This window comes from Anser brachyrhynchus (genome assembly GCF_964034855.1).
Source record: "Anser brachyrhynchus genome assembly, chromosome: 1".
Lineage (NCBI taxonomy): Eukaryota > Metazoa > Chordata > Aves > Anseriformes > Anatidae > Anser > Anser brachyrhynchus.
In genome coordinates this window covers 188438244-188463777 of record NC_137694.1, presented here as the reverse complement: position 1 = coordinate 188463777, position 25534 = coordinate 188438244, and the positions used below count along the sequence as shown (strand labels likewise).

The 25534-nt window shown below is 41.0% G+C and overlaps 1 protein-coding gene across 5 annotated transcripts in view; it reads left to right on the top strand.

Moving 5' to 3' along the window:
* Window positions 1-1477: 1477 nt before the first annotated feature.
* PDS5B (PDS5 cohesin associated factor B) overlaps window positions 1478-25534 on the top strand; it is a 113395-nt gene continuing 89338 nt past the window's right edge. For 4 of the 5 annotated variants that reach the window (XM_080577417.1, XM_080577414.1, XM_080577416.1 and 1 more), the window contains exons 1-2: window positions 1478-1640; window positions 24497-24622. In XM_080577417.1, coding sequence (XP_080433543.1) covers window positions 24515-24622 — 108 coding nt within the window. In that variant the 5' untranslated portion in view covers window positions 1478-1640; window positions 24497-24514. Of the gene's footprint in view, window positions 1641-24495; window positions 24623-25534 lie in introns of those variants that run through there. The other variant, XM_080577415.1, reaches the window with a different exon arrangement.

Here is a 25534-nt window from a genome sequence, read left to right as displayed (position 1 = left end):
TTGCAATTTCAATAGTTGGATGAATATTGAACTTTTCTGCTGCTTTTCTACCACCACCACACACACGTGCAAGTGCTCTGCAGAAAAAAAAAATATGATATTTTTTTTTTTTTTTTTTTTTACATCTAGATAAGCCTACAGACATGACAGCAGTGGGGATTGTGGGGCACTTGTTCAACTTGCATGAAAAAAATAATACATCCTAGACTGTAAGCACAGGATCCTTCCCCAAAATAATAGGTAAAACAAAGTTGTCAGGCACACCGTTTCTCTCCGTGATGCCTGTGTGGTAGTGCTGCTGTTTTCAGGAATGTAATGTAATTCACCCAGAAATATAACCAAGGGGAGGTTTGGGGCCTGAAAACTGATTTTTCTGTAATAGTAAAGGCAACTTATCCTGGTAGGGCTTCTGTATCCTTCATTAGGTGATGCCGATGTTTAACTTCGATTAAAACTTCAATGAAAAGAAGGCAAGCTGGTTACAAGGAGCTTTCCAGTTCAGAAAACTTGAGAGAACTTATTTAAAGATTTAAATATTAGCTGAAACATCTTGGCTGATATGCTCTTTAAACATTTGTATGCCACCATGGACAAAGCCCTGAGTGTGTTTCACCAGATCTGCTGAGTGCGGACAGTCAGTTTCTTAAATCTTTACACTTCATGCACTTTTATTTTCTCCTCGTGTGCCGTTCACAGAGGCAGCATTTTATCTGTAGCAGTGAGAAGAAATTGCATCACTTTTCTGTTCACATTTTCCTGTAAGGGTGCCCCTGAAACTCTCACACTCATTGAAGCAAGACCAAAGGGCTTGATGAGCGATTCTGCTACTTTATTTTTTTGGTCTTTCTCCACAGTTCAGCAACTTTATTGCTTACGGTTTTACGCTAATCCTTTTATAGTTTGTGTTGCTTGGGGAGCGTGGGGGGGAATATGTGTTTCACTAATTTACGTGGTACAGAGTGGTCGCCCGTAGCTCATCTGTCAACAGATCGCAGAGCTCCGTTTGGGCCGCTTTATCTCCTCCTCACGGTCTCCGCTTTCTGTAGGTGCCGGGTTGCTGAAGTAAAGGCTCGGCTAGCGTGGAAATCTCGGGGCGTCTTCCCTAAATAAATAAATAAATAAATAAATAAATTAGCTTTTCGCTCGTAGCCAGGATTCACTCAGCGGCGTGCAACTGCCGGCCGCCTTTCGGGGGAGGCAGGGCCGGTTGGTCGCGGGCTCCCCCGCCTGGAAAGCGGCGGCCGCGTGAGGAGACCCCCGGAGAAGGGGAAGGGGTCGCGGCTCCCCTCCCGCTCCCCACACCCGGCATCGAGGCGGCCGGGAGAGTCCGGGCGGGGTGCCGGGGGCTCTCCGGGCCGCCTTTTCGGGGCGCTGCGGCGGCGGCTGCGGGCCGGCAGGGGTCGCTGCTGCCCCGCTCTGTCCCCGCTCGCCTCCCCCGGCGGTGCCATTGGAGCAGGCGGCGAGGAGTTGGCGCCATTTTGAAGCCGACAGGGGGACCGGGGCGAGCTGCGGAAGGGGAGGGGGTTAGAGGCGATTGGCTGCGGCGGCGGCGGCGGCTCCTCTCCCAGCCCCGAGCGGCGGCGCGGAGCCGAGCGGAGCGGACCCGCCTGGGACCGGCGACGAGAGGCGGCTGCGGCGGGGTAAGGAGCCGGGCACGGCGGCCACCGCTTCTCGCTCCCCCCCCCCCCCCGCTCCATTTTCCCTTCCCCGGGGGCTGGGGGGGCGCCGGCTCGGACCGAGCGCTTGAGGAGGAAGAGGAGGAGGAGGAGGAGCGGGGGGGGGAAGGAAGAAGGAGGCGACGAGGGCTCCCCCCTTCCCATCCCCCTCGCCCCTCCGCGGGGCTGCTCCCCTCCCCCCTTCCCCGTGGCCGCCGTCGCAAATTAAATTAAATTTGCCCCACAGCGAGGGGGGGGGGTGACCTTGGTATTTTTGGAAGGGGGGGCGGTGGTGGTGCGCTGTGCCCCGGCTTTGGGGTTTGGGGGGGTCACCCCGTTCCTGCTCTCCCTCCTCTTTTTTTTTTTTTTTTCCTCCCGCTCAGCCCCGGTGGCTCCTGGAGGCTGGGGGGGGGAGGCTGGAGGCTGTCCCCTCCCTGCCCCTCGCTCGCAGCCGGCCTTGTCCCCTCCCGGGCTGCACCCCGGGTTTGGCAGAGGGGACCCCCCCCTTATTTCCCTGCCTCCGAGCCGATCCTCAGCCCCGGGGAGGGAGGTGGAGGCCGGCAGGACCTCGGCTCGGTGGGTCCTCACTTGCTGCCAGCCCGTTTCTTTCATGCTGGCTTTTTTTTTTTTTTTTTCCTCCTTTTCCCTCCCCCTTTTTGCATCAGGCTCTGTTAGAAAGCGGTCGGGAGGGAAAGGGAAGGGGGGGGGGTGGCGCTGCCTGTTAGGTGAAAAACTATGAATTTTACATCCGAATTGCCAGATGGAGAATGGTTAATTTATAGGGTATGCATTGTTTACGTTGAGAGCCTCTGGTCAGGAATCTAGGTCTGTAACTTCATCCCGCTGCAAATAAATCACTATCTGTGCTTCCAAACAAATCAACAATTAATGATGGTGAACAATCCTGGAAAATTAAACTGCAGCAGACCGGCTCCTCCAGAGCTGGGGTTTTGCCTTGTCCCGACTTTTGGGTTCGCTTCCTGCACGACTGCTTGCTGAGGACGGCGATTATTTCGTTAGGCGTTGCTTTCTGATTTAACGCAACTGCCGAAGTATTTTCGTGTTGCTCTTTGTTTTGTGCTCGGTGGGAAGGTGCTTTGGCTGAAATTGATTTCTCCTTGCTGGGAAGGGAATAGAAGGGAGTGCTTAAAATGTGAGTGGCTTCAGAGCTGAAAACGGGTGTCAAATCACCTTTTAGGAAGGAGGTAAGGTGGCATGCATTCCTTCGGGTTTTCCCCTTTCGAACTATTGGAACAGTTTGGGGTTCAGTTGATGCAGTTTTGTTTGCTACCTCTTGAATGATACGCTCTAGATACTGCATGCACTCGTGCGAAAAGACGCGAAACAGCTGGATTTACGTTATGCTGAGCGTACCCGAAAAGAAAGCAGGGAGCGATACTCAGTCAGGTAAAGACAGTTCAGCAGAGGTCTGTGCATCATGTGCATCGTCCACACTGGAAAGTGAGCACCACTGGCCAAAGTAGTTTAGTTCTTGTGTGACATCTTGCGTCTGTGCTTGAAGCAAGGCTGTACTGTGTTACTGTGAGGCAGGGGGTGATTTTTTTAAAGTTCTTATACAGTTATAATTGCCTGTGACTTTCTTGCGTTTCTTTACTGCTTAGTGTACAACTTGGATGAACTGTATAGTTCTTGATGAAACAAGTAAGTTGAATTAAAGTGGAAAATAATGTGTCTATAACATCTGTATGCTGCTGAATTGTTTTCTCATGCACCGTATAAATATGGGTTTTAGACTGTATCTAGCAAGCTTACTTATAGACTTAAATCGAGCAAGTCAGCTAAATCATTATTAAGCTGTAACTAAAAATATATTTTAAAAAATACAACAGTCAGTGCTAGCATTTGGAAAAGTATTGTAAAGAAATATGGACATGATGTTGCGCATTATCCATTTCTGGCTCTAGAGCAGGAGGCTGCATTACCTCCTGCAGACGAAAAGAGATGCTTTTTCTTTTGGGATACGTTGCTCTCTAGCAGGTCTCAGGTTATACTTTTCTATCCTCTCATTTTTTCAGTCACACCGTTCGTATGCATACAGAACGGTAAAAGGTTGTATGGGTGTTCATGTGTAGGATTCTTTCAGCAAGGGGTCTTCATTTAAAGGTTTTTGCACTAAATGCATTTTCATTACCCCGACTTTGGAAGAGGTGACCCAGGCGACTTGTTGAACATGAAGAATTTTTGTGGGAGCAATAAGTAAGAAAATGTGGAACTGAGCAGTAAAATCGTGCAAAGTAAGAAATGGGGGAGAATATGATACAAATAGAAGTATTTTTCCCTTCCAGTTGCATTCTAATGTTCTTTACTTTTAATGCTACTTAGCCCAAATTCATACTTTCCTCTTTCTTGATAGTCTTTTCTTCTTCTTCTTTCCTTCAGGCAAGAACCAAACAGTAGTAGTGGTGTCCACTACTGACAAGTGGTAGGATAGTGCATCATACTTTTAACAAGTTTCTCAAACAGTGGTGGTTTCACTCATAGCATAAAATGCCAATATTGCAACCTGAAATAATTGTTGTAGAGACAGAGAGAATATTGGAGGTTCTCAGTTTTGGAACTTGCTGGTAAGGGAAAACTGAGGAACCCCCCCCCCCCCCCCCCCCCCTTTTTTTTTTAAAGGGTGTGTTAGTGTAACTGCCCTTGTTGGGGAAGTGTTGTGTTGATGTACCCAGATTTGAAGTATCCAAGTATCCTCCTGGACTATTTGAACACCATTGATGGAGGAATTATGCGCAGGCTTTAAAAGAATTACAAAATATATGCTTTAAAAAAAAAACACAACACCCTCAGAGTTTGAACATCTAAGAGTTAAGACTTCCATTGGTATGATCTTCAGTTGAATGTAGTTTTGTGGAAAACTTAATTTTTTTTTTGTACTTAGGTGGAGTATGTCAGAGGTGTAGTATATAAATGAAAATACACTTCAGTATAGCAGGTTAGTAGTTTATTTTAAAATCGGGAACACATTTTTGGATTCCAGAATAAAAATAAAATCCTATTAAAGCAAATAATTACTATGACACATCTAACTAGAACCAATTCAGTGAAGTGCAACTAATATTCTAACACTTTGATTCTTAAAAACAAAGTTATCTCCTCCACTCTTTTTATAAATTATTACTGTCTATCTTTGCATATACTGCTTCCCAGCCTTTCCTAAAGTGTGAGGATGTGTGTAGTCCTTCTAAAAAAGTGGATTTTGAGGATTAAGACCTCCGTTACTTTGTCCCCATCAGTGAAATTTACTCTTTCACATTCTCTCCCAAGCATTGGGAAACATTGTACAGCACGCTCCTTGTTCTATACTGCCTGATCGTCAGCTCTTGTTATTTCAGCTGATGACAACTTTGGTATCAATATGCTTCACAAGATAATCTTTTAAAAAAGAGAGGGGAAAAAAAAACCTGAGCCATACCTCATTGGGAACAGATGGACGTGTTTGTACTAATCATCTTGTGTCTGTCCCCGTTTATAGGGTAGTACCGTAACCAGGGATCAGGACCCCATCTGGGGTTTTCTAATTTATACCCAGTTCTTTGGAGATCGATTCCAGACAATCCAAACGTCGCGTACTTTTTCTCTGACTTAATTAGGCATCCTGGTGGATGCTACTTCTGCTGAAATTAGATGCTTCGCTTCCATTACTTCTTAAGGGATAAAAAAGACACAAAGTTAGTTAAAAAAGGTTATCGCCTTAATAGCTTCCATTGTATAGTCACCTAAACTGCGTTTCATGGCTCTTTTAAACAGGACTAGATTTAGCTAAAGCGTAATTGTTAATCACTTAGTGACCATTGAGTGAGGTTTTCCAGCTTTTGTGTAAATTTACCCATTAGTTGTCCACAGCTTCTTTCAAAGCAGCCTCTGCTTCTCTCCGAGGCATCCCCAGTGTATCCGCATTGTAGTTCGATTCAACATCAAGAGTAAGGATTCTGGAAGTCTTGTGAGGGGAAAAATACTTTGTTTATTGGGGGGGAAAAAAAAGCTGTTATCCATGCTGAGTGCAAACATATTACTCTCAAGGAAGACTTTAAAAAAAAAAAAAAGTACATCGAAACTTCATGTGTGTGTAATCTTTGAGCCATCCTGAGCTTGGCTGTTTGCTTCTGTTAGCACTGCTTTGTTACTTCGATGTAGAGTTTCAGTGAAGGCAATCAGATTTCTGGGAAATCTTCTTTGGCAGTGCCTATGTTAGGTTTCTGTCTTAACACACACAAAAAAAAAAAGGAAAAGTGGGCAGAAGATTATTTTATATTTTTTTTTATTAGAAAAAAAATTTTTTTCTGCATCTAACTACTTAAAGTTTGAAAGTTCTCGGGGAGAAAACGTACGGAGGCACAGGGTGGTTCACTGTTAGGTGTGATGCTGTCTTGGGTACTTGTTTTGTTTGACAGCTCAGTACGAGGCATCATGTGTAGCTCATTATGACTTCCTGCACACAGAAACCAAGTGCGTGGAAGAGACTACAGCTTGTGCAGCATCAGTTTGTGTAGCCTGTGTGTAGGACGATGCCTGGACTCTCCACGTGCCACCCGTCGCTTTTCAAAGGTCTGTGGGACAAGTCGTGGACACCTAATTCATGGTATATAATGGCTAAGAATAAAGCCTTAGAATAAGGCCATAACGTTTTGCTTTCCTGGATTTTGGAAATGGAAGAAAGAAAGAAAAATTCCCCCCACCTTTCAGAGGACTTGTGAGGGAGTTTTTTGGAGAGATACCAAGTAAGAGATGCATTTCCCTTCTTTTTGCTCGGCTTAGATGATGCAGTTGGTAGTTCTCCGAGGCAGATCGGTAATTGAGGGAATTAAGAATGGAGGCTTTCATGCATATACAGTTTTCTGAAAGTGTGCTCATTTTAAGTGTGTGTGTGTTGAGAACTCAAAACCTTTCGAAGGTCTTCCCCGAGTTACAAATGTTGCTTGTAGGGAACTCTCCATCAGGTTGTTTACACAGTGTCCTATGTAAGCACCTTTATCTATGAGTAACTTTCTATTTCTTAATGGGTCATTGCTCCCTTTGTCTTTTATATTACATACAGAAACATTATAACAAACTGCAATTTCTTTTAAAAGTAGGAAACAGTTTTAATTCATCTTCGTCCTCAAAAAGGCTATGTAACATGTGCTTAGTTCTGATTTATACGTGTCTTTTTTTCAACTTTCTATGTTTAGGAATTTGAGCAGCATATGAGAGTTGCCTGACATATTTTCCAAAAGCTGGGAAACATGAAGTGAATTGACAGGGGACTGTGGGAAGGGAAACCGTGATGGTTTGGGTGACTGAGTGTCAGATTGGAGTACTGGATTTCTTTCCTTCTGTCAGTTTCTTGTGACGCCAGCTCAGTCTGTTTAAAGCAAACTTCCCAGTAGTGCTTGTTAGTACTATTTTGATTTCCTGGGAGGAGGGCTCCGGACCCTGACGACTTCTGCATGGTTGAGCAGGTGCTCCACTTCCAGACACAGTGCTGGATAACATGGCACACTTGGAAAGTGGTGCCCTAAACTTAACTCTGCAGGCAAAAATGGGAGACAGCTCTTCAGCTTCAGCCAGTTACTCAGGTTAGTCATCCATAAAATGGGAATAATACCTATTTCATTAAAGTGTTGTGAAAATAAGGTAACTTTTATGGCACCCATTACATTGGTTGGTCTTGTATAGCAAACTGAGTCTCTTCTGAGTGTGGTTTAACATGGGACACTCATTAAATAGCAAGGAGAAAAGTTGAGCAACTTCTTTGCTGTGGCTGGGAAAGAAGTCCTATGGTGGAAAAGGTAGCAAGGGGTCAGGTAAATCACCCCCCTGTATGTTTTCCCTTTAGTACTTGATTGTGAAGTTTCTTAACTCCTAATAACTGATTTTGCAGATGTACTGTTCTATCATCTGGCTCTTGTTGTTCCTTTCGAAGCAAACTCGGTAAACAAATCTATTGTATGGATGTGCTCTTATGAGTCATTAGGTTGTAACCTTTAGCTACATGTAGCTACTACTAATTAAATTAATGAAATGCTATTAGCAGTAATGAGTTATACTCTGTTAACCAGCGTTAAGTGGAAGGAGATACAAGTGCTTTTCAGTGGATTCTTGCAAATATTTGTTACTGGTAGAAGAGCAGTGTAACAAGTGATGGCTCCACAGGAGGCCGTGGAAAAGTTTGAGTTCTATGGGATGTTTTTTATTTATTTATTTTTTATTTTTATTATGATTATTTTCTCCTCTGCAGTAGATCTTTCTGCTTGGGTCTCTCTCTCTCATGACTTCCCCGTCTAGTTTGTCCTGATACCTATTCAGGCTTCTGATTAATCCTTCACTGTCCAAGTAAATCCTGCTTCCTCTTACCTCGTTTGGTGATTCTTAGACTTCAAGCCTTGAGGTTACTAAACTGTGGTGTGTGGATGTTTTTTTTTTTTGTTACTGTTTTTTCCCTTTACAGCAACTTTGGTTCTCAGTTAATGCCTTCCCTGTGACCCCTAAGCTTTCTACTCCATTTGTCTGAAGCAGGTTGTTGGTCCCTGCAGTAGAGTTCATAAAAGTAAACATGTCCACACCTCAGCTGTTTCCATATTAAACTGAGTTTTTTGTCTTAAAGACTTCGGACAGCTTGCTCTTGAGCTGAGAATCTGCGTGAGGTGCGGACAACTCCAGCTTTTCCTGCTAAAGCAGGAGGAATGTCTGGCTGTGCGCAGACAGGTGGATTAGTGATGGATGCAGTTGTCAACAGGATTTACCAGAAATATTTGCTGCTCTCAACACTTGACTGTGTTAACCTTCTAACTTGAGGGAATCAGGAGAGAGGAACCTCGAATGTGCCTGAGCAGTTCTTGTACTGTCAGAAATAGGTGGAAACTTCCTGAGCTGCCAGACCTTGCTTGTATGCTCATAGTCATGGTGTAAGCAGCTGGGTCTATTTGTTATTACTTTAAAGCTGATTCCTTTGTTACAATAAAGTCCCTTTAATAACATAATTAAGATTAGTTTTTATTGCGTTATCTATTATCTAATACTCCTATATGTAATATTCTCTTAGCTATTGCCATTTATAGAGCATAATCCATTTGTATGTGTTTTTTGGTTTGTTTTTTCTTTTTTGTGTGTGTGTGTGTTGTGTTTTTTTTTTTCCCCCTCCTCTGTGTGTGTCTGTTAATGCTAATATATTTTAGGTTTTTTATCTGGGTAGATTTTTGTCCTTCTTGGATGGGTTATTGTAAGGAAGTGATCCAGTGTCATCGGATCTGCAACTGATGAGCTGCAACTGAAGGATAAGCGAATATTAAGGATTAATTTCAAAAAGGAAAACAGAAACTACAGAGTTTAAGAACTTTCTATAAAAAAGGTAGCTATAATAATACGTACATTCCAGTTTGTATGAAAGCCAGGATTAAAATGCATTCATAAAAATAAATCCCTGAAGGGAGGGTGCAGAGAGGACGGAGCCAGGCTCTGCTCAGCGGTGCCCAGTGCCAGGACAGGAGGCCATGGGCACAGCCGGGCACCCAGGAGGCTCCCTCTGAGCACCAGGCAGCACTTCTGTGCTGGGCGGGTGACGGAGCCCTGGCACAGGCTGCCCAGAGAGGCTGTGGGGTCTCCTCCTTGGGGATCTCCAGAAGCCGCCTGGACGTGGTCCTGGGCAGCCTGCTCTGGGTGTCCCTGCTTGGGCAGGGGTGGGAACAGGGGCCTCCGGGGGGCCCTTTCATTATCAGCCGTTTTCTGATTCTGTGGAAACACAAATCCATAGGACTGTGTAATTAGATAGGGATGAATAACTGTGTTAAAAGAAATTACAGGAATGAATAGATTATTGGCAAAGAGAGTTATTTGTTAGCTGAGCATAGTGATAAATGTCAAAGGTAAGCTGGACTTTGCAGATTGAAACATCTGAAGTCTTCAGGTTCACTTTTTTTAAAGTGGTCTTACTGGTATGTTTGGGTATGATAGCAGATGACTGGACTCTGTCACCTGAAGTTTCTTCTAGTCCTTTGGCCTTAATAACCCATCACTAGTGCAGTTAGTTCACATGGCTGAAGTAATTCTTCATTTCGTTGGCATTTTGTAAACAAAATTACGGGTTCTTCCTCTGTCTTCAGGGACACAATTATTTTTTCAATCTATGGCTTGCTGTCATGTCAAAGTCTTGTGAAAAGCAAATAATGTTCTAGTTATCGGAGGGGGAAGCTGATGGTGTAAGCCATCTGGGTAGACAACTTCTGTTTGTTAAACGCCCAGCTCAATGTGACTTTGGTACTAAGATTTCAGTATGCAACCCCACTATAAATGTTTGTTTGTAATTCACATCGCATAGGGGTGGATGCAGTGTTACTTAGCATATCTGGCTTCACAGTGGAATACCCGTGCTTTCTTTTGGGTCTCACAAGTCAAACCATCCTACTAGCATTATTTTTTAGTTTATTTTTCAGTCATTGTGACTGAATCATTTGTAAAATAGGGTGCTAAGTGTTTTGATGTTTGTTTTTTTTTTTTTTTAGATCATCATATACTAAGTTAGAAATGGGAGGGAACTTTATATCTGTGGATACAAGTTCTGACTTGTTACCAAAGCAATTTGATATTTGTTGTCCATCTGCATAATTTCACAAAATGTTGTTTTGCTTCTGTGGTAGCATGCTGGTATTCTTTGCATTTTTGTAAGAATTAAACCTTTAACAGTGAGGCGCTCTAAGGCTTTTTTTGCCAAAGAAATACTAAAATGATACCAAATGCTGTGTCCTCCCAAGGGGCAACGCAGGGATTAAATTTGATTTGTTTCTAATGTCTGTCTGTTGTAGTTGTCTTCTGTTTTCTGCTGTGTTCCCCTTATTTTCCCAGTGGCATCTATGCCACTCTTGCATGCTTTTTCTTCCCTCCTGTATAAATATTATAAATATTAGCTTCCTAAAGTAATGTACCTCAGTTATGCAAAATATGAGGCTGTTATGGCTGGCTTTGTTACGCTGTTTTGAAAATAGAATTAATGTAAAGAAAAATACTATTCCTTCCCCCCACCCCTGTTCCTTTCCAAGCGTTAGAGGAAGGAAACCGTTCTCGTTCATATTGCATAGGAGTGGATGGAAGTACAGAAGCGCTGCATCTTCAAGAAGTTTCCCCGCTAAGGGAGGACTCTGCCAAAATTGTGGCCATAGACTGGTGGTATTGTGAAGTGTTGATTTGGTGCTTTGACATCAGTGCTTCCCTTGTTTCTTGGGGTACCAGTTTAAGAATTTTCTTTCAATGTGTTTAGTAGTTTTGGTAGAAGAAATATTTTGCAGTGAGAGGTTTGCTTTTTCAAATGCAAAATCGCGTAGCCTAGACCAGCAAGGTGCTCATCTCCCTATGCTGAGGGAGTTCTGCTAGATTTGATTCGGATATTTAGCTTTGATTATCAATCAGAAAGTGGTTCCAAAACTTTAATTAAAAAAAACTAGTCTTCTTCTAATTATCATTTTTTTCTAAGTTGTCTCAATTATTTCTATTTATCTTTGAGCTGTCCTGGTTGGTTTTGGGGTGGGGGTATCTTCCAGTATTTCTGGTATTTACAAGAGTTTTCTGCCTCTCTTCTGCTTATCCCTTTGACTGTCTCATCTTTTATATGCTCTCCCGAGGTAATAGATTTCGTTGGCACTATTTTCCCATTTGAATTATCCCGACTATAGGTGCTGGTCACTGTACGTGGTATTCCAAGCAAGTTCGTACCAGTACCTTAAAATCTGTTTAGCTACGTGGTGTGGTTGCATAGTACTGGTGTCTAATCGTGCTTGGACACCCCGCTCCCTCCCCTTTATTTCTCTTTCACCTACAGCTTTTTTTTTTTTTTTAGGCCTTTAGCAGATATTTCTTGTTTAGGGCTCAAATGTTGTCCTTTTACTTAAAAGTGTTTCAGTTTCTCTATTCTTTCAGTGTTTTACTGAAAGAAAATCTGACACATCTCTGTGTTAACTGTGCAATCCAATGTAATGCTCACATAATAAATGATTTTAAGTGTAAGAAAAAATGCAAATTGTTTTATCACAGACCAATCAAAGAAATTATCCCAGCTTAATATGATGTCCTTATAAGTGACGCTTATCCCTGTATTTAAAATTCTTCCTTTAGGATACAGATTTCTTTCTAAACTCTCAAAGATGTTGTTGCTATACTGCCAGTGCAGATGCACTAGTTTATTTTTCCACTCTGCATTATTACAAGAAAATAACGGCAGTGCTGTTACTTAATCTGATGGTGTACTACACCTTAATTTTTAAATACCTTCAAAGAACTTTGCATACCACACTGGTTCTTGAATTTTAAGGTAATGCCTGTGTAGTTGCTTTGGTTTGAAAATATAGAGGTTCTTGGTGTAGACAGTAACATCTGATCAAATAAAGCTGTTACCGATTGCCAGGGAAATGAAGTTTTCCCTGTCATTACTTTCAAAATGGGTGTTCAGCTGACTTTTTAGGTTATTTCAATATTATCTTGATGTCTAGTCATTACTATGCAATAGTACTTTTTTCATTTCTAGCTAATAATGTGCATTTTTTAAAATTTTTTTCTATGATGGCTATCTTGGTTTATCTCATTCTTGGGCCTTGTTTCTGTACTTCCAGTCTTCGTGGTGTAACTCCTGTTTCCTGGGGGCTATGATTACTTCTTACAACTTATAGAAAGCAACCGGTTGAAATTACTTTGTAACGTGAAAACTTCTTGCACTAAAATCAAGGGGCAAAACAGTCTAAAATTCTAGATTGTTTTGTGCCTTTGGCATGAATGCTGTCCATGTTGGACTTGTATGAATCTGTTTTCAGTTTGGACCTTTCAAAACAGAGGGTTTATTTACGTACTGCTTGTCTTTTTATTAAATGCAACCATTCGTTGTCTCCGAATGTTGACAAAATCATCTCCTGTTGTTACATACTCATGGGATATTGTTTGCAAACTTAAGTTTTGTCATATATCCCGAGCAAGTGTGACACGGGGTAGTTTTGGTCTTCCAGATGTGTGCATGTGCCTTTCTTGACAGAGGAGCTGAAGTGTTTTGTTTCCGAGTTTTCCACTGAGAACTCTTTACCCTGGTGCAATGGCAGTTCATGATGAGGTTCACAGGGACAAATTTAATTGCTTCTCAATATTGGGAAGCTCAAAAGTATAGGTAGGATGTTGTGAACTTTTTTTTAACCTTTTTGAATGGGTAATGTTGGTGTGTGATAGTTTCACGTGGCAGAATGGAAGCAGCATTACGTATCCTGCTGTTGGTTCCCTATGCCTGAAATGCCAAATGGTGTTCAGAACGCTTTGGTTTATGGTTTCCACAGATGCTGAGACTTCACTGAATTACACTCTCCGTCTTCTGGGGATGTGAACAGGACTGCAGGTGTGTGTCAAAATACATCTGGAGCATCAGTGTATCAGATTTTTCTACAGCACCAGAAAGGCAGGGTATCTCAAAGGCATTCCCCTAAAGAAGCTGGGTGAATTGCAAATCGAATATATATTGTAAAAGGAATATGTTAACTGAATCCCCCCTCCAAATTCTGTGGTTTCTGTGTGACCAATTTGGCTTTGATTTTCCAGTTACTTCAGATGTTGCTCTCAGCAGCCTGTGGAATAATAATTGTTCCTGCCCAGAATAAGTAAGTTGACAACTTAAGCTGCTAGATACCAGGAATGATAGTTGATGTTGGGATGGATGTTTGACAGATTGCATGTACATAACAGCAGAAATAAATCTACAAGTATAGCTTATGTGTCAAGATGAGGTATGTATGAAATGAGTCTTCATTCACCAACAGTAGACACAGTGTTCTCTAGTGAGCTTTATGATCTTGCATAATGCTCCCTGAATGTCTTTTGTAATAACTAAATCACCATGCTTTATTCGCAAGTCTTGTCACTATTTCCAGAAAGTGTTTTATGCAAACACTCTCACTTCAGCTTAGTACTGATTAATTTGAACCTTCTATGTGAGCAGGTGAGTTCATTTTCCTTATGGCAGTCATCACATTAGCAAGAAGGATGCAAGAGGCCTGACCTCTTGAGTTAACTTTATATATGCACTTCTAGTTTAGTCTTGCTTAGACCATGCTCTTGTTGTAGACACCAGCTACTTTTTTGACTGCATTCTTTCCTAAATTTTATTCAAATAATCGTGAAGTAGAGATTGTCAAGGCATGGACATAATCAAGAAAGACAATTCAGTAGGTTTTAGTATTAAAAGTCAAGCATCTGTAGAGAATAAGTATGTCATGCAGTTTTTCAGAGGCTTTGGCAAGCTTTCTTGGGGGACAAGGCAGACAAAGCATGTGCTTTGGTATGATAACAGCACTGTTGTCTTGAATTCATATTTGTATTCTAGAGGATAGGGAAACTTTTTTTTTTTTTACAGATTTGTGATATATTGGGTTCAGTTTTTTGTCTTGGTTTAATTCTCGGACATGATTGAACCACTTAAGAGCCAACTGAAAACCCTTCACATGGGATATATCCTCTAAGTATTTCAAGTTTGTCAAAGCTGAAGTGACTAAAAATACGTGTGTGTGTGTGCATATATATATTAATGGGGACTATCAAGAAAATGAGAAGTGTTAGCAGCTGTTCCTCATTAAGTGAGGTGATCTTTAGTTTGTGAGAAGGTTTCATCCTTTGAAGGTGAAGGTGAAAAGGTCATTGTCAAAAACTTAATGTCTTTCTCTCAGGCTTAATGAAACTTCCCCCTATTCTTTGCTCCTGCCTTTCTCGTTGCTTCTCCTCCCCACTGGACAAGTGTTGTCTTTTCACAAAATCCTCAACATCCAAAGTGGTTCAAGTGAGAACTACATTCCTGATTTCTTGAGTATAATGACATCCTGCCTATTTCAGCTCCTTCTATGCATTCTTTCTTTCCACTCCTTTAAGGAATTGTATTTTTCTAGAGAAAAATAAGTTATCTACAACACTGGAAGTTTTAAGCATGTGTATTAGGCAAAAACTGCCACGTTCCTGTCCAGCCAAATTCAAATTCAAGCCCATTGGAATGGTTTGTTGCACTTCTTTCGCACTGCTACCATTTTTTGTGATTACACTGTTATTTCGTTGTAGTGTCACATACTTTGAATTCACCGTGAACAGAGGAGGCTGACCACAGGGTCTGCTTGTTACACACTTGTCTTCTTTAACCTTTCGTATTTTTGGCTTTCATAATATGACCACCTAACAAGCGATGAGATGAAATGTTTTCCCTTGTGTTTGGCTAACTGGCAAATATATTGCAGATGTCTATTTTACTAACACATTCTATCAGCCTACAATCTTTTCCAGTTTATGAAACAAATAATGACACATTTTTTGTTAGTAAGTATTCCTTTGTTTAGCTATATTCTACATTTTCTCTCTCTGTTAGAATCTTTTGCTATAGTTTTCCAGTGTATATGGCCTTATTTCTTTTCCTGCAGCCACACACAGAAATAAGGGATTGTAGTCGTAATACCTACAATTGATTTACTTTGTCCTGGGTAAAAGTATGAAAGCTGAGATCCCACAATTAGAGGACAGTTTTGTTTTTCCTTTGTTCTTGGTTGTTTCAGTAGTGAATTCTGTTTTGTAGTTTCTGTTCTATTTACTTACTGTAAACCTGGTTTTATATCAGTGAAAACGCTGTTTACTAAATGGCCTTAAAATGGAGAAACAAAAGCACTCTTTGCTTTTAATCACTTTTAAAATGCTGAAATTTACAAGTTGGCTCCTTCTTGTATCTTCTGGAAGCTGCAAGCATCCGCAGCACCACTTGGAGCGACCTCAATGCTGAGATAAATCAGTATTGAATAATGTGTACTTAATCTTTGGGAGACTTTATCTAATGAAGTTTAAAAAACATTATTCCCAAAACTTGGGAGTTATCTGTGACCATTTCCCAAGTGGTTGCAAAGTGGAGTACCACCTTCTGTGTAAGTTGTTTGCAGGTTTTTAGTGTGCATGTTAAGACAAGGCTTGGTACTGAAGTTGGTATGTTTTGTTCTTTATTCTTGAATCCTCCAAATCGTCTGTACTTTATGAAAGTTCCTCCTCTTGCAGTTATTACATGCACATCTTTTCATTATTATCTTATTAGGTAAACACTTTGTGGATAAAGATGCTTGACGGTGCTTCACCGTGTTTTCTAATGTAGGGTTGAAAAACGCAGTGTTTCCTGTTTTAAACAGGCATTGTCACTTAGCGTTAACAGTCAAAGGATTGCTATTAATGAGTCTTCCATAGTGAAACTCAGTACTTCTCCTGTACTTTCCCTGGTTGAGAGCGTAACTTTTGCCTTACAATGTGGTTCTTCATTCCTGAAGAACTTTAATTAGCAATTTCTGTAAAATCTTCCTGTGTCGATCCTTACTGTGTATAGTGCTGCCTTGCAGAAATCTGAAGCTAACATTGTCTTCGTACTAGCATCTTGATTTAATGATGAATAAGTAAACAAAATAATATTTCTGAAAGAGGTTGGAAGGTATTCATCTAGACATACCTGAGTCAGTGTGAAAACTTAGGCAGGTTTTCATGAGCATGCTTGATTCAACACTAAAGTTTTCTGTTATATTCACCAGATGAAAAGAAACTGTCAAGTTTCAGCCTGGAATACCTTTTCATAGCGGACTTACAACTCCTTTGTAGTAGATTTATTATGGAAATAGCTTTAATTTAGTGGCACTTACATAATGAAAGTGTCTACCACCTAAGTCACTTCTCACCCTGATCAATTGTTGTCAATCAGCTCTACGCAGCAGGAATTTAACAGGATATAAAATTTTTCTGTAAATGGCTTATATCATTAAATTTGTGTTTTATTAATAACCCTGTCGAAGTAGAAAGATGTCTCCTCTTCCACTTCTGCATGTTGCAGCTCTCTCTCTTCTGAATACCTTGTATCTTCTGTGTAAATTACAGCTTGACCAATTTCTTCATGCCCGCTGTATTGTTGAAACAAAGCTAGTGCTCTTAAAGCATTCGCAGTGACTTCTGTGTTCAGACAAGGATCTTACCTACTGAGGGTACAAAACCAGAGAAATAGCACAAAGAAATGACAAACAGCATGCTAACAGAGAAACTGAGCTTCGGAGTGAACTCCGTATTATGGTTTAGGAGATGAAAAAGTTTTGACATCCCCGCGGTATTCCCTGAGACAACTTAGGGAATATATTCTTGGCACTTGCTTCTAAACCATTTCTGTCATGTTGGTTGAATGGTGAGAGAGACAGAGAGAGGCCACTGGCCGTACTGTCAGGTTGTGGAGAACAGGTTGGTGAGCACTTGTACATCCTTTCTTCTTGTGGGAGTGATACGCACTGTGTAAACACAGATTTTTAAAGCTCTCCACGTGCAACTTTCTTCCATGCAAGCAATTTGGTAAATTTGGTTACACTTAGAGTAGTTCTGTGGACATGAAAGTGTGTTGTCACAAAATCAAAGAATGGCTCAGGTTGGAAGGGACCTTAAAGATCATCTAACTCCAACCCACCTGCTCTGCGCCGGGATGCCACCTACTAGATCAGGTTGGCCAAGGCCCCATTTAACCTGGCCTTGAACACCTCTGGGGATGGGGCATCCACAGCTTCTCTGGGCAGCCTGTGCCAGGGCCTCACCACCCTTACAGTGAAGAATTTCCTCCTAATGTCTTATCTAAATCTATCCTCTTCTAGTTTAAGACCATTCTCCGTTGTCCTGTCATTATCTACCTGAGTAAAGAGTCCTACTTCATCTTTTTTCATAAGACCCCTTATGTCTTATGAAAAAACCACAATGAGGTCTCCCTGGAGCCTTCTCTTCTCCAGGCTGAACAGCCCCAGCTCTCTCAGCCTGTCCCCATAGGAGAGGTGCTCCAGCCCTCTGATCATTTTCATGGCCCTCCTCTGGACCCACTCTAACAGCCCCACGTCCTTCTGGTGCTGGGGGCCCCAGCCCTGGACGCAGCACTCCAGGTGGGGCCTCACGAGGGCAGAGCAGAGGGGCACAATCCCCTCCCTCCACCCGCTGCCCACCCCTCTGTTGGTGCAGCCCAGGACGCAGCTGGCCTTCTGGGCTGCAGGCACACGCTCATGTTGAGCCTTTCGTCCACCACAACCCCCAAGTCCTTTGCAGGGCTGCTCTCAGTGAGTTCTTCTCCCAGTCTGTGCTCTTGTCTGCGATTGCTCTGGCCCAGGTGGAGCCCAGCAGTTCATTGTAAAATGTCTTGCAAGCATAGAATTAAAAGTATAAGCATCTGTATAGGTCAAACTTGTGTAAGCTTTCTAAAATTTTGTATATGTAATTTAAAAATGCTGGTCTTGAGAAGTAACTTGATATATGTTCAGTGAAAGTTTGGAAAATACGAATGATGAAGTTTGTAAAATTGGTGACCTTATACACCCTTATGTTTGTGTTCTGGATTTTAAGAGGAAGGAATAGTAAGGCAGTACACAGACTTGTAAGGAACTTAAGAATTGATTTGCTAAAGCTCACTTTATCTCTTGGAAAAGACTTGTTCAAAAATACTTGAAGGAGTAAGATCTAGACACATGTCTGGATCTCTGAAAAAGTATTGTTGACATATGACCTCATGTATGTTAAGGTATACTTTATTTAATGATTAGCACAGTTAATTAAATCACCATAGGCAGTGTGAACTGTCATCCAAACAAAATACAGTTAAATGGTGTGGTTTAACTCCTCCTTTTAGATCAGTGACTTAACATTCTGCAGTGATATTTACTGACCTATTAATGAAATAGCATAGGTACTTAATATGCAAACAAAACTTGGATTGACATCTTGCATATGTGTAAGCTGTATTTTATGCTGTTGACCAGTTAGAGTTTGTGTAAGTATATTATTGATAAAGAATTAAATGCTAGATAGAAACCATCTGAATATTGAATCTTTTAATATTTAATGTCATGGCCAGTAGACTTGCTCAGCTGAAACCGAGTAACTATTAGGTCCTGCTAATTAAGTACAGAGCTGTGTATTTGTGTTCCAGTTGTTGAAATTTGACCAAATTTTGGCAATGTTACTATTAACACTGCCAAATTTATTAACTAGTAATGTTATTAATTCATTCTGTGTAGGGTAATGAATTGTTCTGTGTCCATGCCCTGGCTGTCTTTTATAATTTTGCCTTAAGTGTGTTCTTTTGATTTAAATTATTTTCCACAGGAATTGGATGACTTTAATCCATCCTGTTTTAATGTCCAATAAGTGCAACTTCTGTTTTTGTTGCTTATTCCTTGTTGTTGCTTATTCCTTTTCTTATTATCATTGTACAAAGAGTATGTATTTTGTCTTTTCTGTTTCTTTTCTTATACTTGTTTCTTCCATCCTCCCCCTTGGAAATTCACTTTTTAAATTCAGCCTTTTTAAATACATATCCGTGCTCTTGGTTCCCAATTTCAAGTCTTCCAAGTTACATTTCAAGTGGTGCTTCTCTGTTGAAAGAAACAGTGCGCAGACATCTTAACTCCTACTGAACCATCTCTTTCTGTGCAAGGAATGTAATTCATATTTTTAGTGCTAAATTTGTTTAGAATATGTTTATTTTCATTGTAAAGTAGTTTTTCAAGACTTGAGTTAGCTTATAATAATGCTTAACATAGCCAGGAATAAAAATCATGATTCAATCAGGCTTTATGTATTAAGGTTAGCATTTGTCTATCATATATTTATTGAATTTTCTTTCTATATTTATCTGCTTTTTTTGTTGTCATATACCAGCAGAAACAACACACATCTTCCTGATCAGCTAGGATAAGCATACATCGTGGCTGCTGCAAAAGATTTCTGGGCTCTAAGCGTTATCTGGCCTTAAGAAAAGGTGCTGTTTTGAGCACTCTGTTCCATTCCCCTTTTTCTTTGCCTTCTGATTGTGTGCGTGGAATAATGCTGTTTTTTTGAAAACATCGTGAAAAACTTTTAAAGCTTAAGTTATTAAAAACAAACAAACAAAACCCAACTGTCGGCTGAATCTGTTGTACTGAATCTCAGTCTCAAAGAAACTTTCTTGTTGTCTTTCAAAATGTTTGTCATCTTCCAATACATTCCAAAGGAATACAGTGTATCTTTAAAAACAAATGAAAAAAATTGAATCACTGGATCACCTCATTTGGCTTATGGATTTTCATGCTCAAACATGTTCTAGGTGCAGCTGAACTGGAGGCTGCAGTTCTTAGCTGTCACTGTCGTCTTTTTCCCTGACAGAGGTTAACTGGAACAGCTGGCATAATTGGTACGTGAAATTACTGAGACTTTTATTTGGATAGAATCAGGTTACAAGCAACCAGAAAAATCCTAGATCCTATTAAGTATTCAACACAGATTATTTTGACAGAGCTAGGTATGCACAGCTATATCGGCAGTCCGGAAGAACAGCAGTTCCTAGCAGTGGGATGTAACAAGCTAATTCAATTTTTTTTAGATAATAATTCAAATGACAACTGCTGTATAAGGGGGTAGTTTAGCGTTGAATTTTCTCATGTTGAATGATAGGTTTTATTTTTACTATTTCTTTTAAGTGAAAAATGTTCGGTAAAGCTTAACATTAATCCTGAAAAACATTCAGAAGGGAGCTGCAAATTTTAATTACACGGGAAGTTTAAAAGGTTTATTATTCTTTGTCCATTATGGCCTCAGTAATAGGCTGTTTTGCTGAATCTTTTAAAGTTAATTCATGGTCCTTTTTGATTAGATGTATGAATTTTGTGGAAAATTGTTTCCTCTTTAGTGTTTCCTGTACTTTTGAGAGGGATATGTTATGTAATTTATAGGTAGACTTGTTAACTTTTATATTTACTATAGATGCAAAATGAAGCATAAATGAAACTTATGGCTGGCCCAGCACCCACATAAGTGAGTTCCTACCAAAAATCCAACTCCTGCAACTTGAAATTCAGAAAATTCATTACAGGCTTGCAGGGGAAGTGCAGCTTCAGCCCGTGGTGCTCCAGAAGGCTGTGCTACCCTGCCCGGGTCTAGGTCCTGCATTTGTTAATTTCAGAGGCCGTTCAATGGGCAGGGCAAATCTGTCAAAGGAGTTTTTAATTGAAAAAAAAAAAAACTGCTGACCATTCCTCCTGATGAAACAGTGTGATTCATTTTGATAATTTCCAGTTAAATTTGTATTTCATGAGGAGGAAAAATATTTTCCAGTATCACTTTCTAGATGTTGTGTGGTGGGTTGACCTTGGCTGTCTGCCCACCACTTGGGGAAGATTACCTTTTTGCCGCTTAAAAATAGACCAGGATTGTTAGAGACAGCCATAACTAGAAACACCTTCCTCCCCCTACACCCCCTTCTTTCAGGCTCAACTTTACTCCTTCGTTCCTGATTCTTACTCCTCCTTTTTGCTTCTTCCAACCCACCCAGAGGCACAAGGGACACAGGGAATGGGGGTTGTGGTCCATTTGTAATGCTTCATCTCTGCCACTCCTCACTTTTTCATTTGCCCTAGCATGGGTCCTTCTCACAGGCTGTGGTTCTTCCTGAACTGCTCTAGCCTGGGCCCTTTCCATGGGGCGCAGACCTTCAGGAACAGACTGCACCGGTATGGGACCCCAGTGGTGGCAGTTCCTGTCAGGAGCCTGCTCTCCATGGGCCGCAGCCTCCTCCAGGCCACATCCACCTGCTCCACCGGGGGCTCCTCCACGGGCTGCAGCGTGGAGATCTGCTCCGTGTGGGACCCGTGGGCTGCAGGGGGACAGCCTGCTCCACCAGGGGCCTCTCCACAGGCCGCAGGGGAACTTGTGCTGCGTGCCTGGAGCACCTCCTGCCCTCCTGCTGCACTGACCTGGGGGGCTGCAGGGCTGCTTCACTTGCATTGATTTCTTCACTCTTCTCTCAGAGCAGCTGTCCAGAGGTTTTTACCTTTTCTTAAGTATGCTCTGGCAGTGGTGCTATCAGTGTTACTGCTTGGCTCAGCTCTGGCCTGTGGCGGGTCCCTTTTGGAGCTGGCACAGTCCAACATGAGGGCAGCCTTGGGCTCTCCTCACAGAGGCTACTCCTGCAGTCCCTGCCACTGAAACCTAGCCATCTAAACCCAATACACATGTTCAGTTTCAAATCTAGACTTGGATACCAGTCAAGTTTAGAAGCTTGTTTGCATATCAGTAGGACACATCATCTGAACAGTTCATCTTTGACTATAATGTGCAAGTTTGTTTCCAGATTGTTTCATAATGTGCTCTAAATGGGACTATATCACCATATTCTAATCAAGTGTCAGCTGCAACTGATCTTATCTGACAGCTGTCTGCTGCTGGAAGGAGAATTTTGATCCCCAGTTCCTTTAACTCCTCTTCCTTCCCTTGAATTAGCTCTGATGCTTGTCACGTGCTTTTCAAAATGAATTAGGCTTATTTGTCTGAGTAGGTGAGTTGGCCAGTCCTGCAAAGTGTTGGATGTATTCTTGCAGCATTCCCAGGGTGAGAATGTGAGAACGAATGTCTGTACGTGCAGCATCCCATCTGGAAGCTGTAATGGCAGATATGCATCAAATAGGAAGAAAAGTGAACCTGGTTCCATCTTGTGTGTGTTTTTGAGAGCTTAATACACTGTCATGACAGCGTATTAAGAAATCAGTAGGTATCGAGGTGGCATCGTTTTCTTGGGAGTATTAGGATAAGTTACTTCACTGAGTTTTGTTCATCCCCCAACTTTCTCATTATCTGTTTTTACTACAACTGCACGTGGCACTCAGTTCAGCTGCTGTGTGTATGTAAGTACAGAGATGATGACAACCGTCAGCTGTTGTGTAGCTGTTGAATTGCATCACGTATCATGCCTGTTGAGTGACTTCGGTTTGTATGTTGAAAAGCGAGGTGACGCTCTTGTGTGCAGCATACATAATAGCTGATGTGTGAAGGGAGTTCAACGGCTTCGTCTAAGTCAAGGATGAAAAAAACCTCATGGTGAATTGTTAAAGACCAATCATACTAAAAGACACTTATCTTTGCTTCTGATTATTATAGGCAAATAATGTACCCCGATGCTTGAGATGAAAATTTAAAGAGAATTTTGAATTGTTAGCTTTAGTTTCAGCCTTATATTACCTTGTTTCAGTAATTAAAATTGGATCATTATTAGCAAATTTAGGGCTGTCTTTTTCAGAATTAGTTTTTAAGAAATGTTTGTGAGACTGTTAACTTTCTGGTGAACTTGGCTGATCTTGTTCATTCTACTTATTTTTTCCTCATTTGCTAAAATAAAGATATGTTGTACTGTAGGTGTTCTTTAACATTGATGTTTAACATTGATATTTTATTTCATTTAACATTGATATTTAAGTTTTTTTAACTTTCTGTTTTGTAAAAGACTAGTAAAGGTTAAGCAAAATCTGTTTTATATTCACATCATGGAATGCGAACTGAAAAATACAAAATGCGTTGGTATTTTTGGGGATGGGTGGGTGAGTATGTTTCACGTTCCAATAGTTCTTCAGTGTAGAATGACCTTGGTTTAGGTGAATAAGTCATTGTAGGACAGTATAACCTGCCATAATAACGGAACGTGCTTCTCTGCCACCTCTCTGTAGACTCTGGCCAATCTCATTTCTGTTCTTACATTTGCCCAGAGAGGCTGTGGGGTTTCCTCCTTGGAGATCTCCAGAAGCTGACTGGACGTTGTCCTGGGCAGCCTGCCCTGGGTGTCCCTGCTTGGGCAGGGGTGGCACCAGGGGCCTCCCGAGGTTCCTGCCAACCTCAACCCTACTATGATTCTTTGATTTCTGGGAAGTTCTAATTTTGATGTAGCTCCTTATATGGGAGGTCAGTACAAAAATAAATGCCTGACTTGGAATGTAAAGTTCAGGAAGGTGAGCACTGGGAGGAAGCGTTACAGACTAATAAAATGGGGGGTGGCGTGTGGGAAGGCGAGGCAGTAGTGAAGAGAAGCTGCCATTGTCTTTTTCTAAAATCCTACTTATCCCAGCATTTGCCATGTAGTTTTATTCACTGTTATCTGTTTTCTATTAATTGTTTTATGTAAGTAAAGCTTTTAGCATTTTTAAGTAGAAGAGTAATGCGCATCCTCCTCCTCTGCAGCAGAAGTCTGCATAGCTTAGGGTGGGTTAGGGGGCATCCTGCACTTGCGTCAGTTTAAAGGGACTGAGAAACTGAGTAGCTGAGTCGGTTCTATAGCTGTAATTTAGGAAGGAGATACTGTTGCTTGTCTGTACTCATTTGTTTAAAAATTTGGTTTTATGGGATAGAGGAACGACTTCCAGTTGGCGTGCTCTCTTCCTGTACCTGCTGCTTTCTCTTATGTGCTACTTGTCAGGGTTATTCTCGCTGTATTTAGGGTGGAATAAAACTTTTCAAAAATACTGTATTGCCAAATTACGCATCACAAATGAAAATCAGTGATGTGTAACACTTCAAAAGCACTGCTATTTAGGTGTTTGGGGAAATTGTGCTCTATTCAATTGTTAGGAAAACAAAGCCTGCTTCACATGCTCGTTTTCAGAAAGCATAAGAATCTAAGCTGGCTAGGGTTTATTGTTAACAAGTGGTGGTAACAGTTCATGCAATGAGATAGAAGCTTCATGCTTGCATCTCAAAGTGTGATGATCAAATACATTCAGTAATGAGGATTTGTGGCTTTTTGTTTGTGTATTTCTGGGAAGCTTTATCGTACGGTAGGACAGTCTACCTAAATATCAAAACCATTGCTACCATCCCCAATGTTGATTAGTAAATCCCCCCAAATACATATTTTTTTCCATTTTTCTTCTTTGTATGGTTTTTGACTGTGTGGTTCTGGGGAGATTTTTGACCCTTAAATTTATGTAATTGCTTGTAAAAGCAGGACAGAGAAGGTAAACATAAACTAGTTAAACAACATTGACTTATTTTTCTTTTTTTCCCCACAGTTTTAAAATTGCGAAATCATGGCTCACTCAAAGACGAGAGCCAACGATGGAAAAATCACATATCCTCCAGGAGTCAAAGAAATCTCTGATAAAATATCTAAAGAAGAGATGGTGAGAAGACTAAAGGTTAGTAAGCATGCTACTAGTGGCAGACTGATGTTTCTTGTATAAAGCATTCGGTGACCCTATTACTGTATTTCTTATCTGAAAGGGTATTTTTTTTTTTCTCTTGGGCTTTATAACAAAACATTTTCTATGCTCAGAAGAAGGAACTGTTTGGCTATTGTGCCTTCTGTTCAACCACTTACTTGAAGTGGAGTGTCAAAAAGTATTTAAATGGGATTAAAAAATCGCAAGGGGAAATAAATTATGTTAATTTTGAATACTTCCTTAATTTTTATTTCAGGTCCAATAGTATGTCAGTGCTTTTAGAAATGAAAATACTTGACAACATGAAAAGAGTCTTAATTTTAGGGGAAAAAAAAAGGATGCATGAGAATACATTCGTTTTAGACATTTGTGCTCCTCATAAGGTTGACTTTTTAAAACCTACTTTATTCACGGTATTTTAGCCTCTGTCACAAAGACAGTAAAAGTCTTTTGATTATACTATACGTTTTTATGTCTTCTGAATTTCTTGACCAGTTTCTTTGGCTGAACTCTACAGGAAGCATGGAGAGATTTGGGGGATAATTATGTAGCTACAGTTCTTTATCTACTCAAGTACTCTTCTGGAAAGGCTTCTTAGTAGTGTGCAGAGGGGAAGCCTGCTGCTTGGCTTGCCCTGGGAAGCAGGAGGGAACAGATCTGGGAGAGGGACCTTATGTATCCTAAGAGCTGGAAAAGCTTAATTTGGAGTTTGTCTTCTTAAGAAGTAGTTTTAAGTCATTTGCAACTAAGAGCAAATAGGAAAAAAACAAAACAAACCCTCCCAGACACAAGGATTCCATCTTCCCTCCCCCCTGTTAACCTTTCTGTGTTTTGGGAATTGAGTTGATAGTTGGTATGGTGCATTCTGTGATCTTGAATAGAAAACAT